The sequence below is a fragment of the Sebastes fasciatus genome, chromosome 12, assembly GCF_043250625.1.
Source record: "Sebastes fasciatus isolate fSebFas1 chromosome 12, fSebFas1.pri, whole genome shotgun sequence".
In the NCBI taxonomy this organism is placed as follows: Eukaryota; Metazoa; Chordata; class Actinopteri; order Perciformes; family Sebastidae; genus Sebastes; species Sebastes fasciatus.
Genome location: NC_133806.1, coordinates 17,169,564 through 17,193,443, shown reverse-complemented (window position 1 = coordinate 17,193,443; position 23,880 = coordinate 17,169,564). Strand labels below are relative to the sequence as shown.

Sequence of the window (23,880 nt, the reverse complement as noted above, 5' to 3'; positions counted from 1 at the left end):
TTTTGATTCTACTGTCAATTTCCCTTTGCTTACAGACTCATACTACCGGTTGAAGATATTTACCTTCACAATAAAAGTAGGCCAAATTGGTGCATTTTGATTTAAATCAATGTCAGTATTTAGTGGAAATATGGAGGTAAATGTTGTGCATGGTATAACCTGTAAAAACTGTGATAGGCTATGTTAAATAAAAAACATATATTTTGTTATTGTAATGATAATAATTAAAAAATAAAAACCATAATAATGATAACAATGATAACAACAATAACAATAATACATCTAGAGATAAATAAATAAATCCTAGGTACCTAAAATTCTAAATTAAAAAATACAGAAGACATGACCTCATTGTTTTCAATATATTTAACTATTAGCCCTGTTTATATAACACCATATCAGGATATTAATTACATCTACTAGTCTTTGAACAGTTTGTTTTGACACAAATTAGTTTTTTTATAGAAAACAGCCTTAAAAAATTCAGATGTCTGCATTCTTACTTATATCATATCATATAATATAATATTATATTATATTATATTGGAGGTAAATGTGCATGGTACAACCTGTAAAAAAGTGTGATAGGCTATGTTAAATCAAAAACCTATATATTTTTTAATTATGATTATAATAATAATTAAAAAATAAATACAATAATTAGATAATAGAACTGTAAACATTTTAAGAAAGTGTAACTTAATCAAATTCAAATATAATTTCAGTTTTCAGTTAATGTCTTTAAGTTGTCTGCATTCTTACTTATATTATATTATATTATATTGTATTGTATTGTATTGTATTGTATTATATTATATTATATTATATTATATTATATTATATTATATTATTAACTTTTATGTTGAAAGTTCCCACCGGAGGTCTGATAACGTTGCAGGTGTGTGTGTTGAGCCCCTCCTCCAGCAGAGCAGCGTGTTTTCCTCCGGGCTGACGGAGCCTGCTGCTGCGCCTTCTCTACCTCACCCTGCTGCAGAGCGAGCGGAGCGGCAACGACGCACCGCCTCCTCCTCCTCCTCCTCCTCCTCCTCCTCCTCCTCCTCCTCCGGCCGCAGCCACGGAGCCACGGACCCGGGCCGGAGCCGGGGATGGCGTCGCTCGGCGTCGGGCTGCATGTCAGCCGGCAGCGGGTCTCAGGACGGAGCACCGCGGTGGAGAGGAGGAACCTGCTGACGGTGTGCAGGTGGGAATCCCTCAGCCTCTTCTTTCTTCTCATGTCTAATGTCAGGGAGGATGAAACAGCTTCACATTTGTCATTTCAGAAGCGTTTATTTGAGGTTAGCTTGTGGAGCTGCAACCCTGGACTCCATCCATATTTAAAAATATATGACCTCATATGCAGAAGTCTGTGTCTGCTGGATGAGCTGCATTACAATATTATAAAACAAATATATTAAAATATCAGCTGGCTGACCTCAAGTAAATGCCTCTATCATATGTGTTTGTACATATGCATCTCTTTCATTCACTCTAAGACACAATACACATTCACGCCCACTAGCAGCAGCCTGCACAAGCCTCCATTAAAACATTCATGCAATCACATTTTACTTTTAATTACCCTCATAATCAGTTCAGAGCAGGGTTAAGCTTAGGATTTTAGAAATACTCAGGTCAGGAGTCCAAATTTCTCCATCACAACCCCACCCCAGTAAAAATAATGGATGAGCCACCAAAAACAATTAGTTAAATGTGTTTCTTTTTAAATATATATATATATATAAATATATTTTTTCAAATTTTGTATTCATATAACTGCAAATATAAGTATATTTTAAAATGTCCCTTAGTGGTGGTTTAAAGAGCCCCTTCCACACTACTAGGAATATAATGCAAGTAGATGGAAAAAGTGTTTTTTGTTTTAACTTTATTGCCTGAAATTTAAGAAAGCAATTAGGGCCGCCCCCTCTTTGTGGATTAGTCGACTAATTGGTCATTTTTGGTCTTAGTCAACTAAGATTTCTTTTGTCTATTAGTAATTTTTTAATGCTTTTTTTGTTTTCAAACTGAATGACTTATTTCCAAGAAAGTTCTGAGCACATTTCTGGTAAACACAAGATTTAAAATGGTGCTTTTGTGTGATTCTTTGTGGAGAAACTTGTTTTACAGCTCTGTCGATTAAATCAACTAATGAATTAGTTTACAAAATACGAGTGTTAGTCGACTAAGAATTACTTTGGTCAAAAACGATGCATAAATTCTGTGTTTTTGTAGAATATACATACAGTACATTCATTCATTCATTCAATTAATTCCTCAATGCATTCATGAATGAGAAGCTGGTTAATAAATATGGAGCATGGCTGACAGATGATGGATGCTGAGGTGCACATGTCGCCTGCCATGTTTGTCCTCCTCTCGTTGTCAGTTGAAGTGAAAAGCCTTGGTAGAGTATTGATTTGTGGTCCTCTCAGAGCTGCTGGCAGATGTCACTTACTGACTGACGGTCCCTGTGGTGCATTCGAGGCAGAAGAGGAGAAAATGTCAGAGAAAAGGGAAGATACGCAGGTGTAGTTTTGTTTTTATTTCGGCACCAAGAACGTGTCACGGTTCAGAACACAAACTGATAACGCACCACCTGCTCCAGCTGGTGTCTGCTCTGTTTACAAAACAACAAATATAATTTACAGGTTTCTGCACAGTGTCAGGTGTGACCTGTCTTGTACGCCTTCCTCCATTAACGCCACTTGAAACAGATGTAAACGGAGAGTAATTAGACGCAGGTGCTCCTTGCTGACCTCCTGGTCCTTTCTTCGGCTCTTCCTGCCTCCGCACCAGCCATCAACTCGCTGATTGGCACAAGCGGAGGAGGGAGAAGAGAGAGAGAAGTGATGGCAGGTTGGCGAAATGAGTGAACTGAAGATGAAATCTGAACAAAATAGAGGGAGGAAATTAACTTCTTACATACATTTTCCCTCTTTTGTTCTCTCTTAGGTAGCTTTAATGTTGTTGAAATCATCTTCTTCCTCACTGAGACAGAATCTTATGGCGCTGAAAAGTCGACTGACAGATTGATGAATCATTTCAGTCATTTTTTAAACAAAAATGCCAAATATTCACTGGTTCCAGCTTCTCAAATGTGAAGATCAGTGTTCCCCAAACCTCAAGAAGACGTTCTCAAATGTTTTGATTTGTCCACAACTCAAAGATATTCAGTTTACTGTCATAGAGGAGTAAAGAAACCAGGAAATATTCACATTTAAGAAGCTGGGATCAGAGAATTTTGACTTTTATTTTCTTAAAAAATTGGTGATTAATTTAATAGTTGACAACTAATTGATTCATCATTGCAGCTTTAATCATGTATACCATTTAGCCTGGTATACAGTATTTGTTGTCTTTGGAAACTTTAGGATCTTCACCAACATTTAAAGTTCAGTTGGTTTGAACAGTGCTTGTCTGCACAGCATGAGTGTATCGACCGGCACGCCAGCAGGCTGCTGCTTGTTAGGGGGTCTAGCTTTGAGAAAAGTAAAGATTGCTGCTGGAAGTGAGTGTGAGAGGAAAACAGAGACTCAGCCGTCAACACCACTACACACCGGCCATTGAAATATATACGTTTTGGGTTTTTTTAGATGCAGAGAAGAAAAATAATTTTATTGTCCATATTAACCACCGACAAGCTTTGAAGTCATCAAACTCAGTGCACTAATGGAGGACAGAGGGTGTTCATCTTCCACCATGTGATCACATGGAGGAAAACATCAAAAACACAGCTTCAGTGGTAAAAAGCTGTTGTGCAGATGAATGCACTGTGAACATGTTTTATAGACCGATGGCTAAAGAGAAGAGCAGCAGTGCTTTCTAAGAGGCCTTGTGATGTTATCTATCCAAGCCATAGACTGTTTATAAAGATGGACGATATGACAGCTCCCCAAAAGTGAAGCCAAAACATCTTGATCGCCCCCTGGTGGCTGGCTGCAGCATAGGTCATAAGTCCCGCCCCCTCCATGTTAACGGATGGGATATAGACCAAACTAAGAAGTCAAAATACATGTCAAATAATCTTTTTACCAATGATGGTTTCTGTCATTTTAGGTAGTTCTTATCACGCTGATGTATGTTCAAGTGTTCTTCTAGTGACTTTTAAAGAAAGAAAATATCAAAATAATAAGTACACTGCAACAGCATTTATATGTTAAATAGGCCTACTTTTAATTTCACTTTTAATTCTCAGGAAAGAAAACTGAATAATTTGCCTCTCTGGTGTGAACTTCTGGTATAAACAAGGCTAATATGCATCAGTTCTTTTATTGATTCATTCATTTTTTACTCCTTTCTGGGTGGAAACAACAGGGCTTATAGACGCTGTACAATGCCGGGTTGAAATAAGGAAAAGGGGAAAAAAGAGTGAATATCGGGAGAAGTGTGACTCCGGGAGAATGAAAAACGGGTGTCTCCTGGGAAAATCGGGAGGGTTGGCAAGTATGCCACCGTCCGATCACTACTGCGCAGACTCTGGCTCCAAATTACGTCAAAATCTCAAGACGGCAGCTCCGGTATCCGGGATATATTGGCTTCACTTCTGTCCAGTGGAAGGAAGTGGAGATATGTCGTCCGTCTGAATGAAATAAGATTGATTGACATCTTAGGGGGAATAACTAGTAAGTAGAGTCACACCGAAAACAAAAGGCCTTTTACACAGCAGACATTTTGACTTGTCATAGTAGGAAAAGCGCAGGCGTTGTGTTACTGATAACATTATTGATTACTCACTTCTATTCATGTATCCCAGTAAGCCTAAATGGAATTCAGCCATCATTGATTTTATTATTTACACCTGTGATTTTCCTACTGTCACATGTCAAAATGTGTTCTGTGAGAAAGACCTGACAGGAAGTCTAATCAGCCAAAATAATGGTGCAATCAAATAGCGTCCTGGTTGTTGTGGAATTTAAAATGTACATTTTCACGAGTTGTCACATCACGAGTCCATCACGTCATGTTGATAACTTCTCTCATTCCCAAGCAGAACGTCGGATTATTCAACATTTTTGAAAGGGAACATCCATTATTGTTGTCGGTCGCAACAGGCGACTTCAACCACCTCAACGCCGATACTGTGTGCTTGACTTTTCATGTCGAAAACACAACCTCAGGAGTTACATTTGAATGCAGCGTAAGTTAAAGCAGCTGTGTGGGTGGACATATGTTCTGATCTCAGACTGTCTGACCCTGAAGGGACTTAATTCAATTGATCCAAAGAGATCAATCAGTTTTCACTCTTCTATCGACACTTTTAAAAATCCACCTTTTATACAAGTGCATTTGAGTCCCCTTAATTATTAATATAATGGTAAAATTGCTCAAACTGTTTGTTACAGTTATTAAACAATTTGTTTTATTTTAATGATTTCAACTGCATCTTAAATTTCTCTCTAAAGTCAACATGTGTGCTAAATTAGAAAATTGTTAAAATAAATTTGACTTGACTCTGTATGTTAAAACCATCTTCACAGTAATATCATTTTTCAACAAATATAATATTTAGTACATTGACTGTTGCAGGTGTTCCTAAACTTTGAACTGCCACTCATTTGTCAGGTATTATTATTGTACATGTTTTATTCCTGTTGCATTTCATTTCAGGATTTCAGATTGTCTCACATTGACTCGAAGTCCATGTGTTTTAGATTTTTACTTTATGTTGAAAAAGTAATAACCGAGAGGATAAGTGCAATATACTCTACACAGAGAGGAAATTAGGTCGGTCTAAATTGCTGTGAAGAGCAGGGTTGTTTTTCAAAGTGTCTGAAATACACATGATATGTGATTAAAACCTGCCGTTATTCATGGAAATAAGCTGAAACCTATCAGTCTTTGTCTTCTTTCACAGGAAGCACGCACTCTGTGGTCACCCTGCTGCTAAGCAACGAGATAGAGAGATGAAGTCAGATTATTTAACTGAGCTGCACACAATTTGGCAGAATTTGGACAACACACACACGACACACATTGCAGCCTTGTCCATTGACTCTCCTTCCTGTCTAATTAGTTGAAACCAGATTAGACCGAGTCGCTCAGTGCACATGACTGTCATAGTGGGAGGCACATTATGACTGCTTTCATCACAGGATATTAATCAAAGCCTCGTTACAACTGTGGACTGTTTGTTTTCCGTGCCTTAAATTTAAAGCTAGGGTTGGTAATCTTGAGAAACTAGCAAGAATAAGATAGATTTAAAAAATATCAAACCGAAAAACCGAGCCCAGTGTTGCCAACTCTTTTCCAATGAAAGTAGCTAGCAGCACTAGCTCCAACAGTTGCTATATAGCGAGAAAGTCTCCAAGTCAGCAACACTGACAGTTCGTCCGTTCAGGCCTCCCTCCAAAGCCACTCCCCCAAAAATTATCATTATGAACGTGAACAACAAACATGACTATTGTTAGTACTAACAGCTGTCAAGCTAGCAGCTTGTGGAAGACTCCAGTGACGCCTATGAGTGCACTGGCAGGGTGTGCGCAGGTAGACAGACAGGTAGCGTCCAATCATTTCAGCTTATTTTTCGTCAGAGCATTTGATTCATTGATTGCTGTCGGGATGTAAAGACAATTTCAACAAATATAACAAAACATGTTTTTGAAGAAGATTACCAACCCTAGCTTTAATGCCAGATATGTTAAATTCAGAGTAAGAAAATAACCTTAAGAGTGTTTGTTTTGTCAATTAAGATTCTTCTTTTTGTTTGTTTATTTGTATGTGCATTTGGGGAAATGTAACAGTAGTCTGAGAGTGTCTTTATCTTTGATATCATTCAGTCTGGGATCAGACAGCAACAAAGAAAGTATTTTAACATTGTTGACACACTTGAATGTCAGTGTAGACAAATTGGGATAGATCTCTCACATATTTAGGGGGCAAGATATCCTTATGTTTTAGTATGTGTCACTAAAACGCTGGATCCTGCAGTTCTCATAATGCAAATCTTCTTTTGTGTTCAGGTTTTCAGTGAAGACTCTGCTGGACCGCTCCTGCTTTGAGACAATAGACGACACATCTCCAGAGTTCGTTAACTTTGTTTCCATCCTGGAGCACATCCTCAGTCATCGACTCAAAGGTAAAAAAACGTACACTCAGGTAAATAACCTATACACATTCTGCATGTGTCATATTTAAACTGCAGTATGCAATATTATTTTTCTTGCACTTTGTCTTAGTTGATTTAGTTGATAGGACAGTGACAGGAAACATGGGGAGAGATAAGGAGAGGGATGATCTGTGATAATGGTCCTCAGTCGGAAATGAGCAGCGGTTACATGTGGGCTGATATGCTGGCTGCCGATCAGTAAACATGATTCAACAAGCCGTTCAGATTTGGCTTCCCTTCCTACATCACATACAGGCTCATTAGAATATATCGCCCACAGTTTGAAAACCACCTTTGTAAAGGTGCACCATATTTTTCTCGCAAGCCATTCAGAGCAGACTGGGCTTTTTCGGGAGGGATGCTCAAGTCTTTGATACACCAGGCCTTTCGGGACGTTGGTGAGCGTTTGTCGGCCGAGTTTTTTCAGTGTGACCCGCGCCGTTTGCTCTAGTCTGCTTGTTTTGGAGGCGTTTTGGCCAATGCAGCATTTTGAATCGGCGGCGGAACCCGTCGGTGAGAGAAATCTCTCTGATTGGCTGTTCAGCTTAATCGAATCAGTGCAAGAGAAGAGAAACAGAAGTGAGGAAAGCAAGCAAATGAGTTTCTTTTCGTTTTTCATCTTCATCACATTTGATTATTCCAATAAACGTATATTTTCACAGCAACATGACATCTGGAATGAAGCTAAGTGGTGAGAGTGGGCTGAAAATGGTCGGCAAGCGCTGCTTTGTTTCATCTATGTATCTAACAACGGTTTGTATATCCGCCGTCCTCGGTCTTCGGTTTCCTTTTTTTGAAGGATGAATACAGAGGTGTTTGGACTGGGAGAGTTATTTCATCTCACGCAGGCACAGGAAGTATGTGGTAGTCAGCCGCTGGCTGTAGTCTTTTCGGTGTGTTCGAGTGCAACTTTTTGGCCAAGACACAGAAGACATGAGGCGACGTAACTGGCAGCGTGAGGTCAAACCACAAATCCATGTATGAACCTGAAAATGAGCGTGATATGTCCCCTTTAATTCAAATGAGCACACATTTTATGTTATTTAATGTGATTTCTGGGTAAAAGCCCTTCAACTGTGTTCCCACTGCCATGTGTATAACAAGTACGAACTTGTTGTCAGAGCATTATAAATGCAGATTCAAGCTGGTAAAAACCTCTGTTTCTGTCTCTTTTTCTCTCAGGTCAGACAACTTGGTTTGGTTATGAGAGTCCTCGGAGTTTCTGGGATTACATAAAAGCTGCCAGCGGTAAAGTCCCTCATAATTGCATCCGAAGCATCGAGAGCATGGAGAATGTGCGATCATCGAGAGCTAAAGTGAGGATTAAACTGTCTTGGGATCATCATTTAATTACCCAAAACAGCAGGGAAGAAATTAACTTGAACCTCCAAACATCAGAAAGTCTAATACAAACATCGCATTTAAAAAAACAAAAATAAACAGCATGTAATTTAGCCAACAAATTGAAAGATTTAAGCAATATCACTGTTACATCTTCTACTGTAAGTCCCAAAAGATCCTGACAAGCACACACACACACACACACACACACACACACACAAAAACTGCACAATCAGGCATTTTTGTATTTTAGCCTACTTTTTATTATGCCCTCAGAAAAAGAACAAAGTGAACAAAAAAACGTTAAGAACACTCGTGCTCATAAAACGTGACTCAGTCTTACCCTGCGGGTTCGAGAACAAACAACTGGAGCTAATATTGTTCTGCAGTCAGGCCAGATGAGGAACAAGACACACACACACGCTCTCTCTCTTATGTCATGAACTCCATAAGCTTCCACTAACGGCTCGATGTCACTTGTTTCTCTCTCTGCAGGGCAGGGCGTGGATCCGAGTGGTCCTGATGGAGAAAAGATTATCAGAATACATCTCATCTGCACTGAGGGAGTTCAAAACCACCAGGTCTTAATGTGGGTGCTCATATTCTGTACACACTGTTTCCCCTTCAACCCAATTGTGACATGTTTATCAGATCAAGTGTATTTAGAGACGTCAGCATGCTGCAGGATCATTTAGATCTTCTAACACTTGACCTCAAGCAGTCAGTTATCACACATCAGTCGACTAGATCTAGAGGAGTTGAATTAATGACAATAATGTGTTCACGTCTTGACTGTAGGAGGTTTTACGAAGACGGAGCGATCATGCTGGGAGAGGAGGCGGTGCTGTTGGCAGACACATTCATCGGACTCAACACCATTGACTTCAGGTACTAATCACATTCCGCTGTTTCTTACTCTTTTTTATCCTGCTTTCTGTCCCCGTTGCTCAGTCAGTGTGTGTCAGCTTGCTCTACGACGTGAAATGCATTTTTGCCAAAGTGTCATTGAAAAAGTAACAATCCCTTTAACAATTTTGAGGCTGATCCAAAAAGCTTTCATGTCAATAGAGAATGGAAGTGTTCATGTTTTATTGTTTTACTACAAGTTTCAAGTAATTTATTGTGATATGCACAACAATTACAGAGAAGCAGTTGTTGGCAATGACATTCTTGGATCTTAGGCTCCCTCCAACAATGCTCATACAAATATATGTTTAAAAACCATGCAAGTAGAAATGAGAATCTAAGACCTAAAATAGTGCAGAAGTTAAAATATAGGCATAAAATACAACACATATATAATATAAGATACAATTGTATTTGTGGAAGACAGGTATACAGTAATTGCAAAATGAATAAACTGTAATGTAAACATAGGAATATTGTAAATGTATATGTGTAATGGATATATATATTCATCCATCCATCCATCCATCCATCATTCGTTCGTTCATTACTGGCTTCAAGGTGGTCTCCAGACAGTTTTCTAGAAAGTTATCGAAATTAATTATAACTAGAGGCCATCGTGTGATGGGATCACACCAGCTGGGACGCCACCCACGAACTCAGCCCTCATTTTGATCTCAACTACACACCTGTAAAATTTCATGTTTGCATTTTGAGACTCACAAGGTGAAAGCAATACAAGATAAATATAAAATACATGTTTGCTTAAAGGAACAATATGTAGGACTGACTGCTAGTGTTTTAAAATGGGTACAAAACATTGGAGCCATGGCCCGTCTGCTCCTCCGGTGTGACTGATAGCACGTTTTCGCGCTAACTGAGGTTACCTTCGAGACATGGCCGCGTTAGCCACTTGCCAACAGTAGTGGGAATCACTTCACCGGCTGTGTGTGTTAATATAAGTACTCGTTGCCTTGATAACTCAGCTGCACACGGACCATAGAGAGATGTGCCGAAGCTTTTCAGGTTTGGGTAGAATCAAACATTAATGTTATCTCTGTTGATCTAGTCCGTTTGCTTGCTTCCATGGCTTCAGAGGGCTGTTTGCTTGCCAATTGGTTTCATATGTGGCAACAGGGTGTTGAAATAGGCAGCGGACGGGATCACACCGGCCAAAACAAAAACAGACGTTCTAGACCGGAAAGGAAATTTCAAAGGAGAACATACTGGCTGTAGCATTGTTGTCAAAGTATTTCAATTCAGCGTGTTTCCTTAATCTCTGATGACATGTAATGGTAATTTTATGATTTATTACAGTAAATATATTACACATTGGTCCTTAAAGTATTTACTTCCTTTAATAGGACAAATCTGAGTCATCGCTGGTGCAGCAGAAATGGAAGGAGTAAGTAAATCTGGTAAAATAGGAGGCGCTGTTTTGATTTTCCATTCTGTCTTTTAGCTTCTGTCTTAAAGGAGAGTGCCTGGACGGCAGCTGCCTCGCCGTGATCGACTACGCGCCTTACCTAAAGTTCCCTCAGAAGTATGTGAGGTCAAATGACACCCATCACACACTTCATCATCAGTGTATAGCAGGGGTCAACAAAGTCATTTTTATTGAGATTTAAATGATCCTTGTATTTAATTTGTTATCTACAGCAGACTTTAAACTTTTAAAAACTTTTTAAAATATTTAAACTGCAGAATGCAATATTATTTTTCTCGCATTTTGACATTGATAGTTTATAGGAGAGTGACAGGAAGCATGGGGAGAGAGAAAGAGGAATGATCTGTGATAATGGTGAAATGAGCTGCGGATGTTGTGGTTACATGTGTCTTTATACCGTCGACCCATCAGGACGAAGAGAATATGGAAAAATATGCAAAATTTTAATGTGAAATTGAAGTGACTGATTGGTTTACATCACAAGTTTAGATAGTGATGGGCATCTCGTTTCCCTTCTTTGAGATTACTGTAGTTTCCACCAGTGAAAGTATTCTGAGTATCAGACACAGTATATTCATAAACTATGGTATAAATACTGGCCTGCTAAATACCAGTATTTGAGGTCTCCACTTCCAGAAAGTTGGACTTTTATCTTTACATTATCCCACCCCTGACAGCCACTAAACTAACTAAAATTTAAAGGGGACATATCATGAAAACTCACTTTCCTCACTTCCTACAAATCATTATATTTACATTATATCCAGCAGATTTGTGAAAAATGATGTGAAAGTTTTAACTATGAAAGGCGAGAATTCGTCTTTGGTCGGAGGGTTAGATTTGGCCTACTGGCCCATGTTTGTCTACCACTGCTGTGCTGGATGTGTACTAATATAAGGCCCGTGCTGGTTCCCTGTGCAGTGCAGACAGCATCAGCAGCGATGAGGAGGAGATGAGGACTCTGGGGAGCAGCGGCAGCGAGAGCAGCACCCCCGACAAAATGGCCACCGCCGCCTCCATCTTCACCGAGCAGAGCAACTTGGTCAGCAAGTGCAAACGCTTTGAGCAGAAGTACCGAATGGCGCTGGAGCAGAAGGTAGTGTGTGTGTTTTATATTACGGTTATTTTGGGATAAACAAATTGGATGGTAATATTATGCAAATGTGATATTTTCCATGAAGTCTGTATGATCATTAGAGGCTTGTGAAAAACCAGGAGGACGTGTGTTCTGTGAAGAAATGCTTTTTTATGACACAAACACATTCAGCTTGAAGTTATTTCTTGAATACACAACATCCGTAATGTTGCTTCCCTCTGTTGCATCAGCTGTGTTCAAGATAATGGAGCTGCTGCAGTCTCTGCTCTCCGGTTATTTTGCTTGCTTTGAGACAGAACAAAGAGCTCAGATGTGTGCTCATACAATAGCGCCTTCATGACATTAGACAAACAAATGGATAACAGAGTGTGTATGTGTGTGTGCTTGTGTGTGTCTTTGTCTCAGGGTTACCTGGAAGAGCTTGTTCGTCTGCGAGAAGCCCAGCTGTCCGAGGCTGTGTCTCATAACAAATCTCTTCAGCAGAGCCTAGCAGACACACACCTTTCCCACACGCTGGAGAAAGAACAGCTTGAGTACATCGTACTGGAACTACAGGACCAGCTGTAAGTTCATGTGTGTTTTGTGTGTTTGTCGGTGCATGTGAGGTTGCTGACGGTGAGGCGGAGAGGACTTTGCAGCAGATCCAGCTGTGAGTTTGACATTCAGGACACAGCGAGGAGCCTGGATGTTGCAGGTGGTTTGTTGTTTGTGTGTTGTTGAATCAATCGCTGCTTTTAGCCAGGAAGAAAAGCTGCATCAGCGCCGTTGTGTCTTTAAATTAATGTTCTAATCAGTGAAAAAAAAACTTTTCTCTGCTTGATCACTAATTTAATGTAAGTATGTGAAGAGGATTTATGTCACGATCTCTGGAAATGAAGCTGGAGTATCGAGCCAGCGTGCATGTTTTCAAATGCAAATAGAGTGAAAAGCAAAGTGACATGCAGCGTTGACAGAGAGACAATCATCAGTGACTACAGTCAGAGAAACTGTGAGAATGACGATGTGAGTCAGAGAGTATTTAAAGAGTAAAAATATGCAGGTAAAAGTGTCGGCTTACGGCTTGCTAGCCAGGCCGAGTAGAGATCAGGGGCCGTATTCTTAAACTTCCTAGTACAAAGAGTTTCTCATAGTGACGAGATTCTAAGGAAATTCTTAGAAATATGAAGTTTTCTAAGAATTTCCCCTTATAGTTAAGACTAGATCCTGGTAAAGATAAAAGTTATTCACAAAGCATCTTAGCCCTTAAGAAAGCTCCTAAGGTGAGTAGGGAGGAGGACTTTTAAAAGGCTTAAGAGTTTCTTAAGCAGAGGAGAAAATGGCAGGAAGACAAAGAGGTAGGAGGAATATTCTCCAGACGCTGAGTGACAGTGAGGAAATGAAACACTTCAGATTAGATGGTGCAGGGATAACGTTTGTAGTCGATCTCATTAGAGACACACTCACATCTCCCACCCAACACAATAACGCCAGAAATGAAAGTGATCTCAACACTAAGATATTTGGCAACTGGAAAAATTCAACAGTGTTCGCCAGTTTATAGATTTACATACCAACCAACACCACTACTTATAGAGACTGGCCTGCAATTACAGACACTGATGAAAGCTGAGCCATTTTTCCCCCGTTAATATCAAATAGATTAAGTACTAAAATTACCGTAAATATACGTAAGTAAATAAATATAACAACTATCAGCATGTGAATAGGCTAATGCACAAGTAGGCCTGTGTTTTCAAACATTTTGTAGGCTACTTTTAAAGTATGGCTTACAATTTATTCCACAGAGATGTTCATTACATAAAGTAGTATCCTCCCAACTTTTTTTATTTGAAGAGTTTATTTAGTCCATAGATTGTCTCTAACTCTGGATGTCTATTATCTTCAGGACGGTGCTGAAGAACAATGATTTGCGGTCCAGACAAGAGCTGACAGCCCATCTGACCAATCAGTGGCCATCTCCGGTCGTCTTGGATGCCAACGCCGTTGCCTTGGACACGCTGCTGTACAGGAAGAGCACGGGACAGTGGGAGGAGTACGTAGATGAGTTCACATCCTCCAGCTCTCAACTAATTATTATTTTCATTATTGATTAATCTCAATTTAATTATTCACAAATATCTTATATTATCTTAATATCTAGCTATATTTGGCTTATACAGACATGGATTGCAGATCTTGCTCATTTATCTATTTCAACAAATTGGCAATTTGGACTCTGGCGGACCGTTTTTGTGTCAAATTATTATTAATTATTTCTTTATTGTGAAATAAACCCCTTCAGGGGGATGAGAGACCCCTCAATATCTCCCTATCTGGGTTTATTTCACATTATCCCTTACATATCGTCTGTATCGTTATTGGTTATTTTAGGAATTAAACCACAAAGACGATTTACCTCTTTACCTAAATAAAGTATGGAACAAGGAAAAAAAACGTAACAATTGTATAGTGGAAAATGCCCCTTACAATTTCTCAGACCAAAGATGAAATAGTTTCAGTCTAAAATCCAAAGCTATTAAATTTAAAATGATAAAAACAAAGAAAACCAGCAAATCATACATTTTGTGAATCTGGGACCAGCAAATGTTGTGTAAAAAAAGTTCCTTAAACTTAAAAGAAATTAATCAATTATAAATATGGTTATTGATTCATTTTCTTCAGTACTAGTTATTTGTGATCTTTACTGATCCTCTATCCTCTCGTTGCAGGAAGAGTTTCCAGAGTCTGGAGCAGCTGTCTGCAGGGCTGAGTCTCTCCCAGTCGTCTCTTGAACCGTCACACACACTGAGTCTGGAGGCGAGGCCGACAGGCACACTCTGGCCCCATCCAGGTACGTCTCCTCCTGCAAGTTAGCACCGTTGTCCAGGAGAGTCTCCACTCGGATATGCGAGCACTGATCATGTCCATGTTGTCACTCAGGTAAAGAGGAAACTCCGTCTCTGAGAGGTCTGTGTGGCTCCCTGACATCCGTCGCAAGCTACAAGTCTCTGTCCAGCCTGAAGTCCAGCGAGTGTTTGGCCAGTCCTGCAACGGAGATCAGCAGCCCGGGCTTCACTCCGTCATAAGGAACTTAACAAACAGATCACCACCAGGGTCAGACAATCCAGGAACTTTCTACATGTAGGTAATATTGATTTATGTTCTGTTTGTGGAGCCCACTGAGCTTTAACAGATGGAAGTCAGGTTGGCAAGTTGAGAATCCAGCAGCTCCATCAGACTGAAAAATGTCTTATTAATGACTCTTTATAGAGGATCTCCTGCTGTGACTTCATCAATGTTATTTTATCTAGTTATCTGTGGAGCATCAGTTTTTTTTCTTTATAGGAAATAAATTAAATTAATAGACAGTTGATGTAAGAATTGAATGGTTTCCCAGGAGATCATAGCATGCTGAAAATACTGACTAGATCAGATCAGAGTTACTACGCGTAATTTCCTGCAGTTGAAAGGGTCTTTTTTTATCTTCTGTGCTGCTACTGCTGCCACTGAATTCATATCATTGTTTTTAAATCTAGTAATCTCTTTGATTTATGATGAATGTATCTCCAATTTTGTCAGATTGTCATCAACATTGTGTAAGGTGTAAATGTTTTCTCAAGTTGTTTTTTTATCTGATCAGTGTTATGTTGTCAATGTCGTGCATAATGTAGTTGTGACATGGTTTTGTTCTCAGGTAATGATCCCTACAATTAATATCCACCCTTCACTTCTGTGTTTACTTTAAAGATCAGCTTTATCAGACACAGACTCTTTGTTATTATTCCCTTTAATTATTCAAATGCAGTATTTTAATGGCTAGTTACCACAAATCGATCATTCCTAACACTCTGAATACTGATCTGTGTTAGGGCCCAGTATCTTGCAGCAGATATTTTTGAGATTGAGAAACAAGTGGTTTTGTGGAATATCAATTAAAGTATTATTGGTGACTAGCAGTGTACCTCAACACTGAGTCATGACTTTGCCTTTAGCTCATTCCAGCAGTTATTTGCACAGACATGCAGCAGATGTTTTATTGGATTTGTTTTGCCTTTTTATCCTTCATTTTGAATAAACTGCACAGTGAATATTTGATAGTGACATTTGAGTTTCTTGTCGACAATGAACAGGTGTGGTGATAAAGCTTGTGTAAAGTCAATTAATGAAAATAATTCCCAAAGAAAATCAGGTATGTATATTGAATATGTCACATTTTCAGAAGTTTAGATGAATCACAGTCCTCTTCCACAGTCTCTTATCATGGCTTTACACTGGCATGATGTTTGTGTTTGTCACACACATATTCACAGGTTACAAGGAATTGGAGTGGAAGTGCAAAAACATGGAGATCCTCTGTTATTGTCGGGGGAAGATTCACTGACTCAGAGTGACACACACAGGAATAGAAATTCATCTTACATCTCTAATGTAAGGACTTCAGTCACAGTGCACATTGGGCACCTGAAAAATCACAAATTAACAAAATTGTGGCTGCCATCTGCTGGCTGTTAGTTTGCATCAAAAAGCATGTAATCTAAACACTCATGAGACAAAACATTGTTTCTTTTCAGTTGTGCGCACAGGATCTGTAGTGGTGAACATAAAATAATAGAATAATAAATAATACAAATAATTTCATATAACTCTTGTAATGCTGAAGTGGGTCAAGTAGTTCATTTTTTTTCACTTCTGCTTGTGTTTTAATTTGGCAACACGAGTCTAGCAGTCGTTGTGTTTGATTTGGAGTGAAATGACTGGAAAACTATCAGGTGTTACTGGTCTGCAGTGGGCCGAGGATCCTCTCCTGGTTGTGTTTGCGGAAAAAGGCTTTTCCAAACTCATAAGTGGTGATCATGATGGCGCAGGCCGGGGCCACTTTGATCAATCTTGGGAGGAAACCTGGCAGAGACACAACAGATAAGAGGAGTGATTGCATGCCATGTAGTTAGTTAGGTATAACTATGATTAACAAAATCTCAAAAAGGTATCTACCTTTAAACAGTCCGCCAAAGCCGTCCTGCGCCACAATCCTGCTCATGACGCTGAAGGTGGAGACCGGAGATGACACTGATGAGACAACAGTCAACATCAAATGACATATTAAACCACAACAGATGTAGCGTCCGTAATGTAGCACAACCTTTCCTGTCTGGACAAACTCCCACAGCCCTGTCCTAAATGTGTTGATTTGAACTGAGTTAACCCATTCACATACAGTTGTCCTTTTTTCCCCCTTAAAAGGGATAGTTCGGGTCTTTTGAAGTGGGGTTGTATGAGGTACTCGTCCATAGTCAGTGTTTTGCTTCACTTCAGTATCAGAATCATCATCATCCTCCTCTTCCTCCACATTTTCTAATTTAGCCTCAGAATCTTCACCCTCACTTCAGTGAGGATCTGCTTCTCCCCCAAACCAGTGACTACAGCCTGTTTTACAGCATCTTTTCTACTTCTCGCTATCACTGTAATGCCATACTGATGAGCAATTTGGATTAGGTCTGCCTTTCTACATGACTTGATCACCTCCCAAGTGGGATTCTCCACAAACGACTCCACACCGAACTCCATGGTTTGTGCAGTGAACTATTATATCAAGAGCAACCAACAAAATATACCTGCACAAGAACAGGTTTAAAGTGATCCCGGACGAGCCTCCAATTCTTACGTTCCCCAAAAAAAAAAAAAAACCTGAATGACAGGGGGCGCTACTGGGAAACTAACAAAAATAAACTGCACACAGAAATAATAATAAAAGGGTCCCTTGGGTTCTAAAAGGAGACTGTGGGAATAGAACTCCCCACAGCCGCCCACTAAATCTACCAAAAATGACCAACAAAAAAGGTATCGGACCCAAATGAAATGTAAGTTGGGAGTCACTGAGAGGGGACACAAAAGAGAAGTAGAGGCTGGCTAAAGATGGGCACAAAATCAAAACCCTACTAAACCCACTAAACACAATGTAAACACAGAGAGCCAACTAAAGGTGTTGACCCTCTGCAGACACACAACCACTGAGCAGGGTGCAGCCAACCTGCTTATATAGCCTCCCAGCCAGGCTGATTATCAACAGCAGATCCCCCCAGATCTGTCATGATCCCTCTGACCATAACACTACAATGGATGACAGTCGGCACACCCCCAGTTTGGAGAAGCAGACAGGAGTTACCACACGGTGAATCAGGACTAACTAAGGTCACACAATAAGACAAACTAACTGATCGAGGCAGCAGTAGACCAGCTACCCCTGCGTTCAGCGAGGTAAAATCACTGTTTTGTTTTGTTTTTCCAATGGAGGCTGGTTGCTGTGGCGAAAGCATAGATAACGGCTTCAGTTCCCAGTGGAAAACATAGACTGTATAGCTGTCTCACTGCAAAGTAAACCGGCGAAAATATTCTAAATATAGCGTACACTTCAAACTGATATTGATTTTTAGGTGGGCCTTTCTTTCTCGCTTTTCCCTTGTTGAGAATCCACCTATGTTTGGATGACATTTGCAATCTGTAGGAGGCATTTAAATTACTAATTAATATAACAACAAAGAATAATGGCATAATTACAATTCTTTGCTTGTAGCTCACCCAGCTCCACCTGCCTTCTCGTTTTGACGACATCAAAAGGTAACGTTACGATGGACGCAATCTGAAAGAAATGGAAATATGTATTAATTACTAGATTAAGGTTTACTTGTGAATTGTGATATTTGAAGATTGAGTTTCTACAGGCTGAAAAGTTGAATGCAGAGGAGACGTGGAGCAGATGCACTCACAGTGCCAGACACCGCTCCAGATATGAAGGTAATGGTGAACGTGGGTTCTCTGGTGTTATACTGTTCACACAGCCAGCTCCTGCCCTTCTCATAGTTGTACCAGTACATGGCTGAGAAGGGCACGTCTCGGAGGAGAGTGGGCCCCCAACCTCGCCACAGAGACAGCCAGCCCTCCATCTGCACCGCAGAGCGGATGCAGTCGGTCAGCTCCCTGTACGACTGCTTCTGGGACTGCATCTTTGTGCGGATCAACTCCAGAGGGCTGATCACTGTTGCTGAACCCACTGACACACAGAGAGAGAAAAGATCAAAACACATCTTCTCTTGCTGCTGGATTGAAACAGACAAAATTCATACCGTTGGAGAGATAAAAACACCAGGTGACAATGACATTGAAGACCCTTTTTCAGTTTGTTTGAGCATTTTAATTGAAAAGAGAAGTGTATCTCTTTATGAATTATTATCAAGCTAATTGTAGTCATCCTCGTTGACTGTGCTTTTTATAAACTCTCTTTTTAATAACTGCTCACAAGACGTTATTAAAAACCAAGTCAGAGTCACAATGTGTCAGACTACGTTTTCAAAATTAAATCCAGCGTAGGATGAAATTACAGACACTCAGGGTTGTAGGGCAGCAAGTATGGGCGGCTGCCCTCGAAAATTAATGTGAAAATTTATACCACCAGCATTATTAAAATACGGCATTAAGTTAACCATGCTGAAAGGAACTCTAATGACTCAAAAGATGCCTATTCACCCAGTATGTTTTTGTTTCAACCTGGACCCTTATTTTTCCATGTTTTTGTGTCGAAGTGAATAATGGGAACTAACAATTTCTGAAATTGGTCCAGTATTGAAGGATAACGCTGTAACCGGCAGCAACAAAACGAGCTGCAAGGGCTATTGAGCAGCGTCAATGTAACGTTGTGTTCACTAAAAGTGCTTGTTTTTGCCACTGACAGACTCAGATTGTTATTATAAGTGTCTGACAACATTATGGAAACGACCCTAAAGAGAAATAAAACATTTCTCACCTTTCGCTTGATCTGGTCTGTTTGTTATTCTGTCCAAGTCCCTCTCAAGGAGAAGTCTCGTTGTGAAATCTGAATATTTGTATATTCTGGCTCAAATAAATACATATTTATATGATGTCTGACACTTATAATAACAATCAGAACCTGTCATGGCAAAAACAAGCACTTTTAGTGGACGTAAATAACAGTGTCAGCTCGCCCCAATAGCACCATATTGCAGCCTGTGTGCAGCTGCCGTCAACAGCACTCTCCCTCAATACTGGACCAATTTCAGAAATGGTTGTCCCTATTAGTCAGATAAAACAGCATGGGAAAATAGGGGTCCAGGTTGAAAAACACCAAACATACCCTTTAAATAGATATGTTCCATTCTGTAAACACTAATTGAATGCAGATGGTCAACAGTAATTGATGTTAAAGCATGAAAGCTGGAGTCGGTCCTGTTCTCTTGATGCGACAGCAGTCAGCTCACCTCTAGCGATAGCTCCCGCCAGAAGAGGAGCTTCCTGAGCGCGGTCTCCCATCCTGACCCTCAGCGCCGAACACAGCTGGTCGTAGCACGTGAAATAGATCACTGTAGCTGGGACTGCCATCACACTGGAAAAAACACATACAGAAAATATCCATATGTTATGCTTCCATTGAGATTATTCCAAGCAGGGAAAATGTCAACCACAAAAACAACACAAATAAATGAATGAGCAATGTGATTTATTAAAGAAAATTCCATTAAGATAATAAATCACTCTTTGGTAATCAGCCCTCAAGAAAAGGTGGTTTGCCACTAATTGATACAACTTCAAACAAAAGCACCCTTAATGAGTGCATCAGCTACAGGCTAAACGGCTGTCGACCAACCACATTTGCTCAATAACTCGACTCCGAGAGGAGAGCAGGCAGTACGAAGTGCAACAAGGGAATGAAAGAGACACAGAAGACTTCCCACTCACAGGGTTGGAGGTAGACCGCTCCATAACGCCTTTATTCCTTCATGGCGTACTATCTTGACGAAGGCATCCTGCAGAGATGCAGAGTGTAGAGTCAGTGCACTTGTCTGACTAACTCTAAACCTTTATAATTTGATTTTGGTACAGAGTGAATGGTGCAATGGGTGTGTGCAATGGTTACCAGTGTGCCATTGAAGTGACCGGGGGCTTTGTACCAGGCCCTGGAGTTGCCGTTTTCACATACACATAAATGGTCCATAAGTCCATTGCAGTAGACAAAGCATTTCCCTGAAAAACATGTGTGGTCATTTAATATTTACTGACTTAAACACAATACTAGACCAACGCTGTTCATGTTTATTATACCTTTAGGGAAGGGATTTTTCTGCGCTTGCAGTCTGATCTTCACAACATCCAAAGGTGTAACTGAAAAACAGAAACAGTTAACATGAGTCTCCATGTGTGAAATTAGGTATACTGTACAAATGTTACCAAAGGTGATGTCTTTTTATGAAAAATGTAGATCTACTCTTTGCTTGTATAATACACCAATGCTTTTACATGTTTTTGGACTGTTAGTAAAGTGAGGTAAAATGCAACATGACATGAGTGTTAATGCATGTTTTTAGCCCCTTGTCACAAATCACATATTTCACATTATCAACCATTTTCAGAAGCAAAACAGACTTTTGGGGGTGTTAGGGTGCAAGGAGAAGAAAACAAATAGACATTGGCGTGGTGCATTACATGAGAGAAAACAAGTAAAACACCTGTCTAGTTCCTTAAAGGTCCCATATTATAAAAAAGTGAGATTTTTACGTCTTTTTTATTATAAAGCAGGCTTAAGTCCTATATAAATACTGTGAAAGTATCAAAACACTCAATCCACAGGGAAACACACACAGCCCGTATTCAGAAACTCTGCATTTGAAACGAGCTGTCAGGATTTCTGCCCATTCCCGATGTCACGAATATACAACATTTAGACCCTTGACACAATTTTAAACGTAAAGACTCTAAATGTGTCCCGGTTTATTCCTGGTTGCAGTGTATGTGAATGACATCAGCTGACATGAAGTACACATGGACCCAAGCTGTTGCCTCGCAACGCAATTCTGTTGCAGTTCCATCAAAATGCGCTAAAACGGAGCGTTTCAGACAGAGGGTAAATACAGGTATATTCAGGCTGACTGTATGAGGAAAATAAAATGTCTTTTTGAACATTACAGCATGTAAACATGTTCTAGTAGAAACACAAAATACAAGTATGAAGCTGAAAATTAGCATAACATGGGACCTTTAAAAGGAAAAGACTACACATGTCAGATGATTAGTCCTGTATCTCACCTAATAAAGAGGTGATGATGGCTCCAGAGCAGGATGCCACCATCTGTTGGAGTGGAGTAATGCCATTACAGGCTGGAGGACTTTGACCACTCATACTGTCTTCCTAAAAAACAAAGATACACCAAGTTAGTTATTATGTAAACAACAACTTGCTTTGACAAAATGAGCAAATTAGCAGCCACAGAAACGTCATTACAACATCATCCCAGGTGTTTGTAGCATTACATGAAGAAGAGAGTAACCAGTTAGCTACTGTAGATACTTTAGCTTCCTACCTGTTAAAGCGTCTCAAAGCAGTCCTCCATGAACCAAACACATCACTCTCAGGTTGTAATGTTTCTCGACAGCACGACTACTGTCCTACATGCTCTAATGGGAGAGCATGCACGTGTATTCAGGAGGTTATAACCTCAGCTCGCTGGTTAGTTTACACAACACATGAGAGAAAACATTACATGATGACAGCTACAAGTAGTCATTTCAGCAGAGCACATTCGAGGATTTTTTTTTCACGTTATATTAAATGCAATAAAGGATGTAAAATAATTACACATATATATACTGAATACGTGTTTTTTTGTAAATGAGACAATTTCTGGATATGTATTATTAATTATTATTATTATTTGTTTTATTTCACAGCAGTGTTGAATCATCACATTCAAACACAAAGGGTGCATTTACTTATTTTCGGTGTTGCCAGAATTGAAGAGTTTCCGTAAAAAAAAAACACAACTTCTCACTTTCTCGATTGTATGGAAAAGAGGACCGTTACGTTCATCTGAGTTAGATAAGTTATTTTTAAGAACTACAATCTGAAATTTAATTTAGGTACAAAACTGATGTGAGTCTAAGTTGGGGAACTTTTAAACGTGACAATAGTAGTAACGTGACCGGAAAGTGTCAAACATGGCAACGTAGACTTCTTACCCCATTGGATTTAAAGTTCCCATATTATGCTCATTTTCAGGTTCATACTTGTATTTTGTGTTTCTACTACAACATGTTTACATACTGTAATGTTTAAAAAATATATATATTTTTCCTCATATTGTCTGTCTGAATATACCTGTATTCACTCTCTGTCTGAAACGCTCCGTTTTAGTGCATTTCAACGGAATTGTGACGGAATTGCGTTGCTAGGCAACAGTTTGGGTCCATGCGTACTTCCTGTCAGCTGATGACATTCACATACACTGCAACAGGAAATAAACTGGGACACATTTAGAATGTTTACGTTTAAATCTGTGTAAAGGGTCTAAATATTGTATATTTTTGACATCACAAATGGACAGAAATCCTGACGGCTCGTTTCAAACGCACAGTTTCTGAATACGGGCTGTATGTATTTCCCTGTGGATTGAGCGTTTCAATACTTTCACAGTATTTATATAGAACTTAAACCTGCTTTATAATATAATAGACATAAAAATCTCACTTTTTTATAATATGGGACCTTTAAGAGGAAATATTCATGTCAAAATGACAAGTTCATTGTTTAGTCAAAATGCTTAGCCATGTTGTCAATATAACAGTATACTCTGTAAGTATTTTCAGGTTTTGATGACAACGATTGAAAATGCACTAGGTTGCACTTTTTCTGTATGGCATAATGTATATCAATTTCAACAGTACAAAGTTACACTTTGCTCTATGTGGGAGATTGGACGGGACAGCCGTTACTGTTTGTTCTGTAATTTGTTGACAGATGATGTCATTGCGAAACAGAAAAGAGAAAACACAAAAAAATACATAAAGTCGAGATTCATCTGAGAGCAATACATCAATTAAGGACACATTTACTAATAAAAAATGTACATAAAACATGCTTGACAGATTATGACAACTGGTTCAACCATTTTACATGTAATGACTTATGCAATGAACTAATGCCTAGATGTTTTGGGGGGTAAG

General features: G+C 39.5%; 2 protein-coding genes across 3 annotated transcripts; one reads left to right on the top strand and one right to left on the bottom strand.

The window, feature by feature from the left end:
* Positions 1–922: 922 nt before the first annotated feature.
* Positions 923–15,964, top strand: rundc3b (RUN domain containing 3b). The gene is made up of 11 exons (XM_074653680.1): positions 923–1,201; positions 6,960–7,075; positions 8,288–8,421; positions 8,942–9,027; positions 9,245–9,334; positions 10,815–10,895; positions 11,721–11,895; positions 12,301–12,458; positions 13,781–13,927; positions 14,604–14,725; positions 14,815–15,964. Exons 1-11 carry the CDS (start codon positions 1,107–1,109, stop codon positions 14,958–14,960), a joined length of 1,350 nt encoding a protein of 449 aa, XP_074509781.1. The 5' UTR covers positions 923–1,106; the 3' UTR covers positions 14,961–15,964.
* On the bottom strand, positions 15,495–22,440 carry LOC141779051 (mitochondrial glutathione transporter SLC25A40-like). 2 transcript variants are annotated; one of them, XM_074653681.1, is made up of 10 exons: positions 22,242–22,440; positions 21,967–22,069; positions 20,986–21,045; positions 20,801–20,907; positions 20,623–20,690; positions 20,145–20,269; positions 18,639–18,922; positions 18,430–18,511; positions 16,867–16,941; positions 15,495–16,773 (listed from the first exon to the last, which is right to left on the bottom strand). In XM_074653681.1, exons 2-10 carry the CDS (start codon positions 22,058–22,060, stop codon positions 16,640–16,642), a joined length of 1,029 nt encoding a protein of 342 aa, XP_074509782.1. In that variant the 5' UTR covers positions 22,061–22,069; positions 22,242–22,440; the 3' UTR covers positions 15,495–16,639. The 2 variants fall into 2 exon arrangements, with proteins under 2 accessions (XP_074509782.1, XP_074509783.1); XM_074653682.1 differs by having other exon boundaries at positions 18,451–18,511.
* Between the last annotated feature and the right edge of the window lie 1,440 nt (positions 22,441–23,880).

Coding starts and splice junctions, on each gene's coding strand:
- LOC141779051 (XM_074653681.1), bottom strand. CDS start 22,060: ATGAGTGGTCAAAGTCCTCCAGCCTGTAATGGCATTACTCCACTCCAA. Junction 20,270..20,622: donor AGCGGTCTACCTCCAACCCT/GTGAGTGGGAAG, acceptor TGTTTTTTCCAG/TGTGATGGCAGTCCCAGCTA. Junction 16,942..18,429: donor TGAGCTACAAGCAAAGAATT/GTAATTATGCCA, acceptor TTGTCTCATCAG/TGTCATCTCCGGTCTCCACC.
- rundc3b (XM_074653680.1), top strand. CDS start 1,107: ATGGCGTCGCTCGGCGTCGGGCTGCATGTCAGCCGGCAGCGGGTCTCA. Junction 10,896..11,720: donor TACCTAAAGTTCCCTCAGAA/GTATGTGAGGTC, acceptor TTCCCTGTGCAG/TGCAGACAGCATCAGCAGCG. Junction 13,928..14,603: donor AGCACGGGACAGTGGGAGGA/GTACGTAGATGA, acceptor CTCTCGTTGCAG/GAAGAGTTTCCAGAGTCTGG.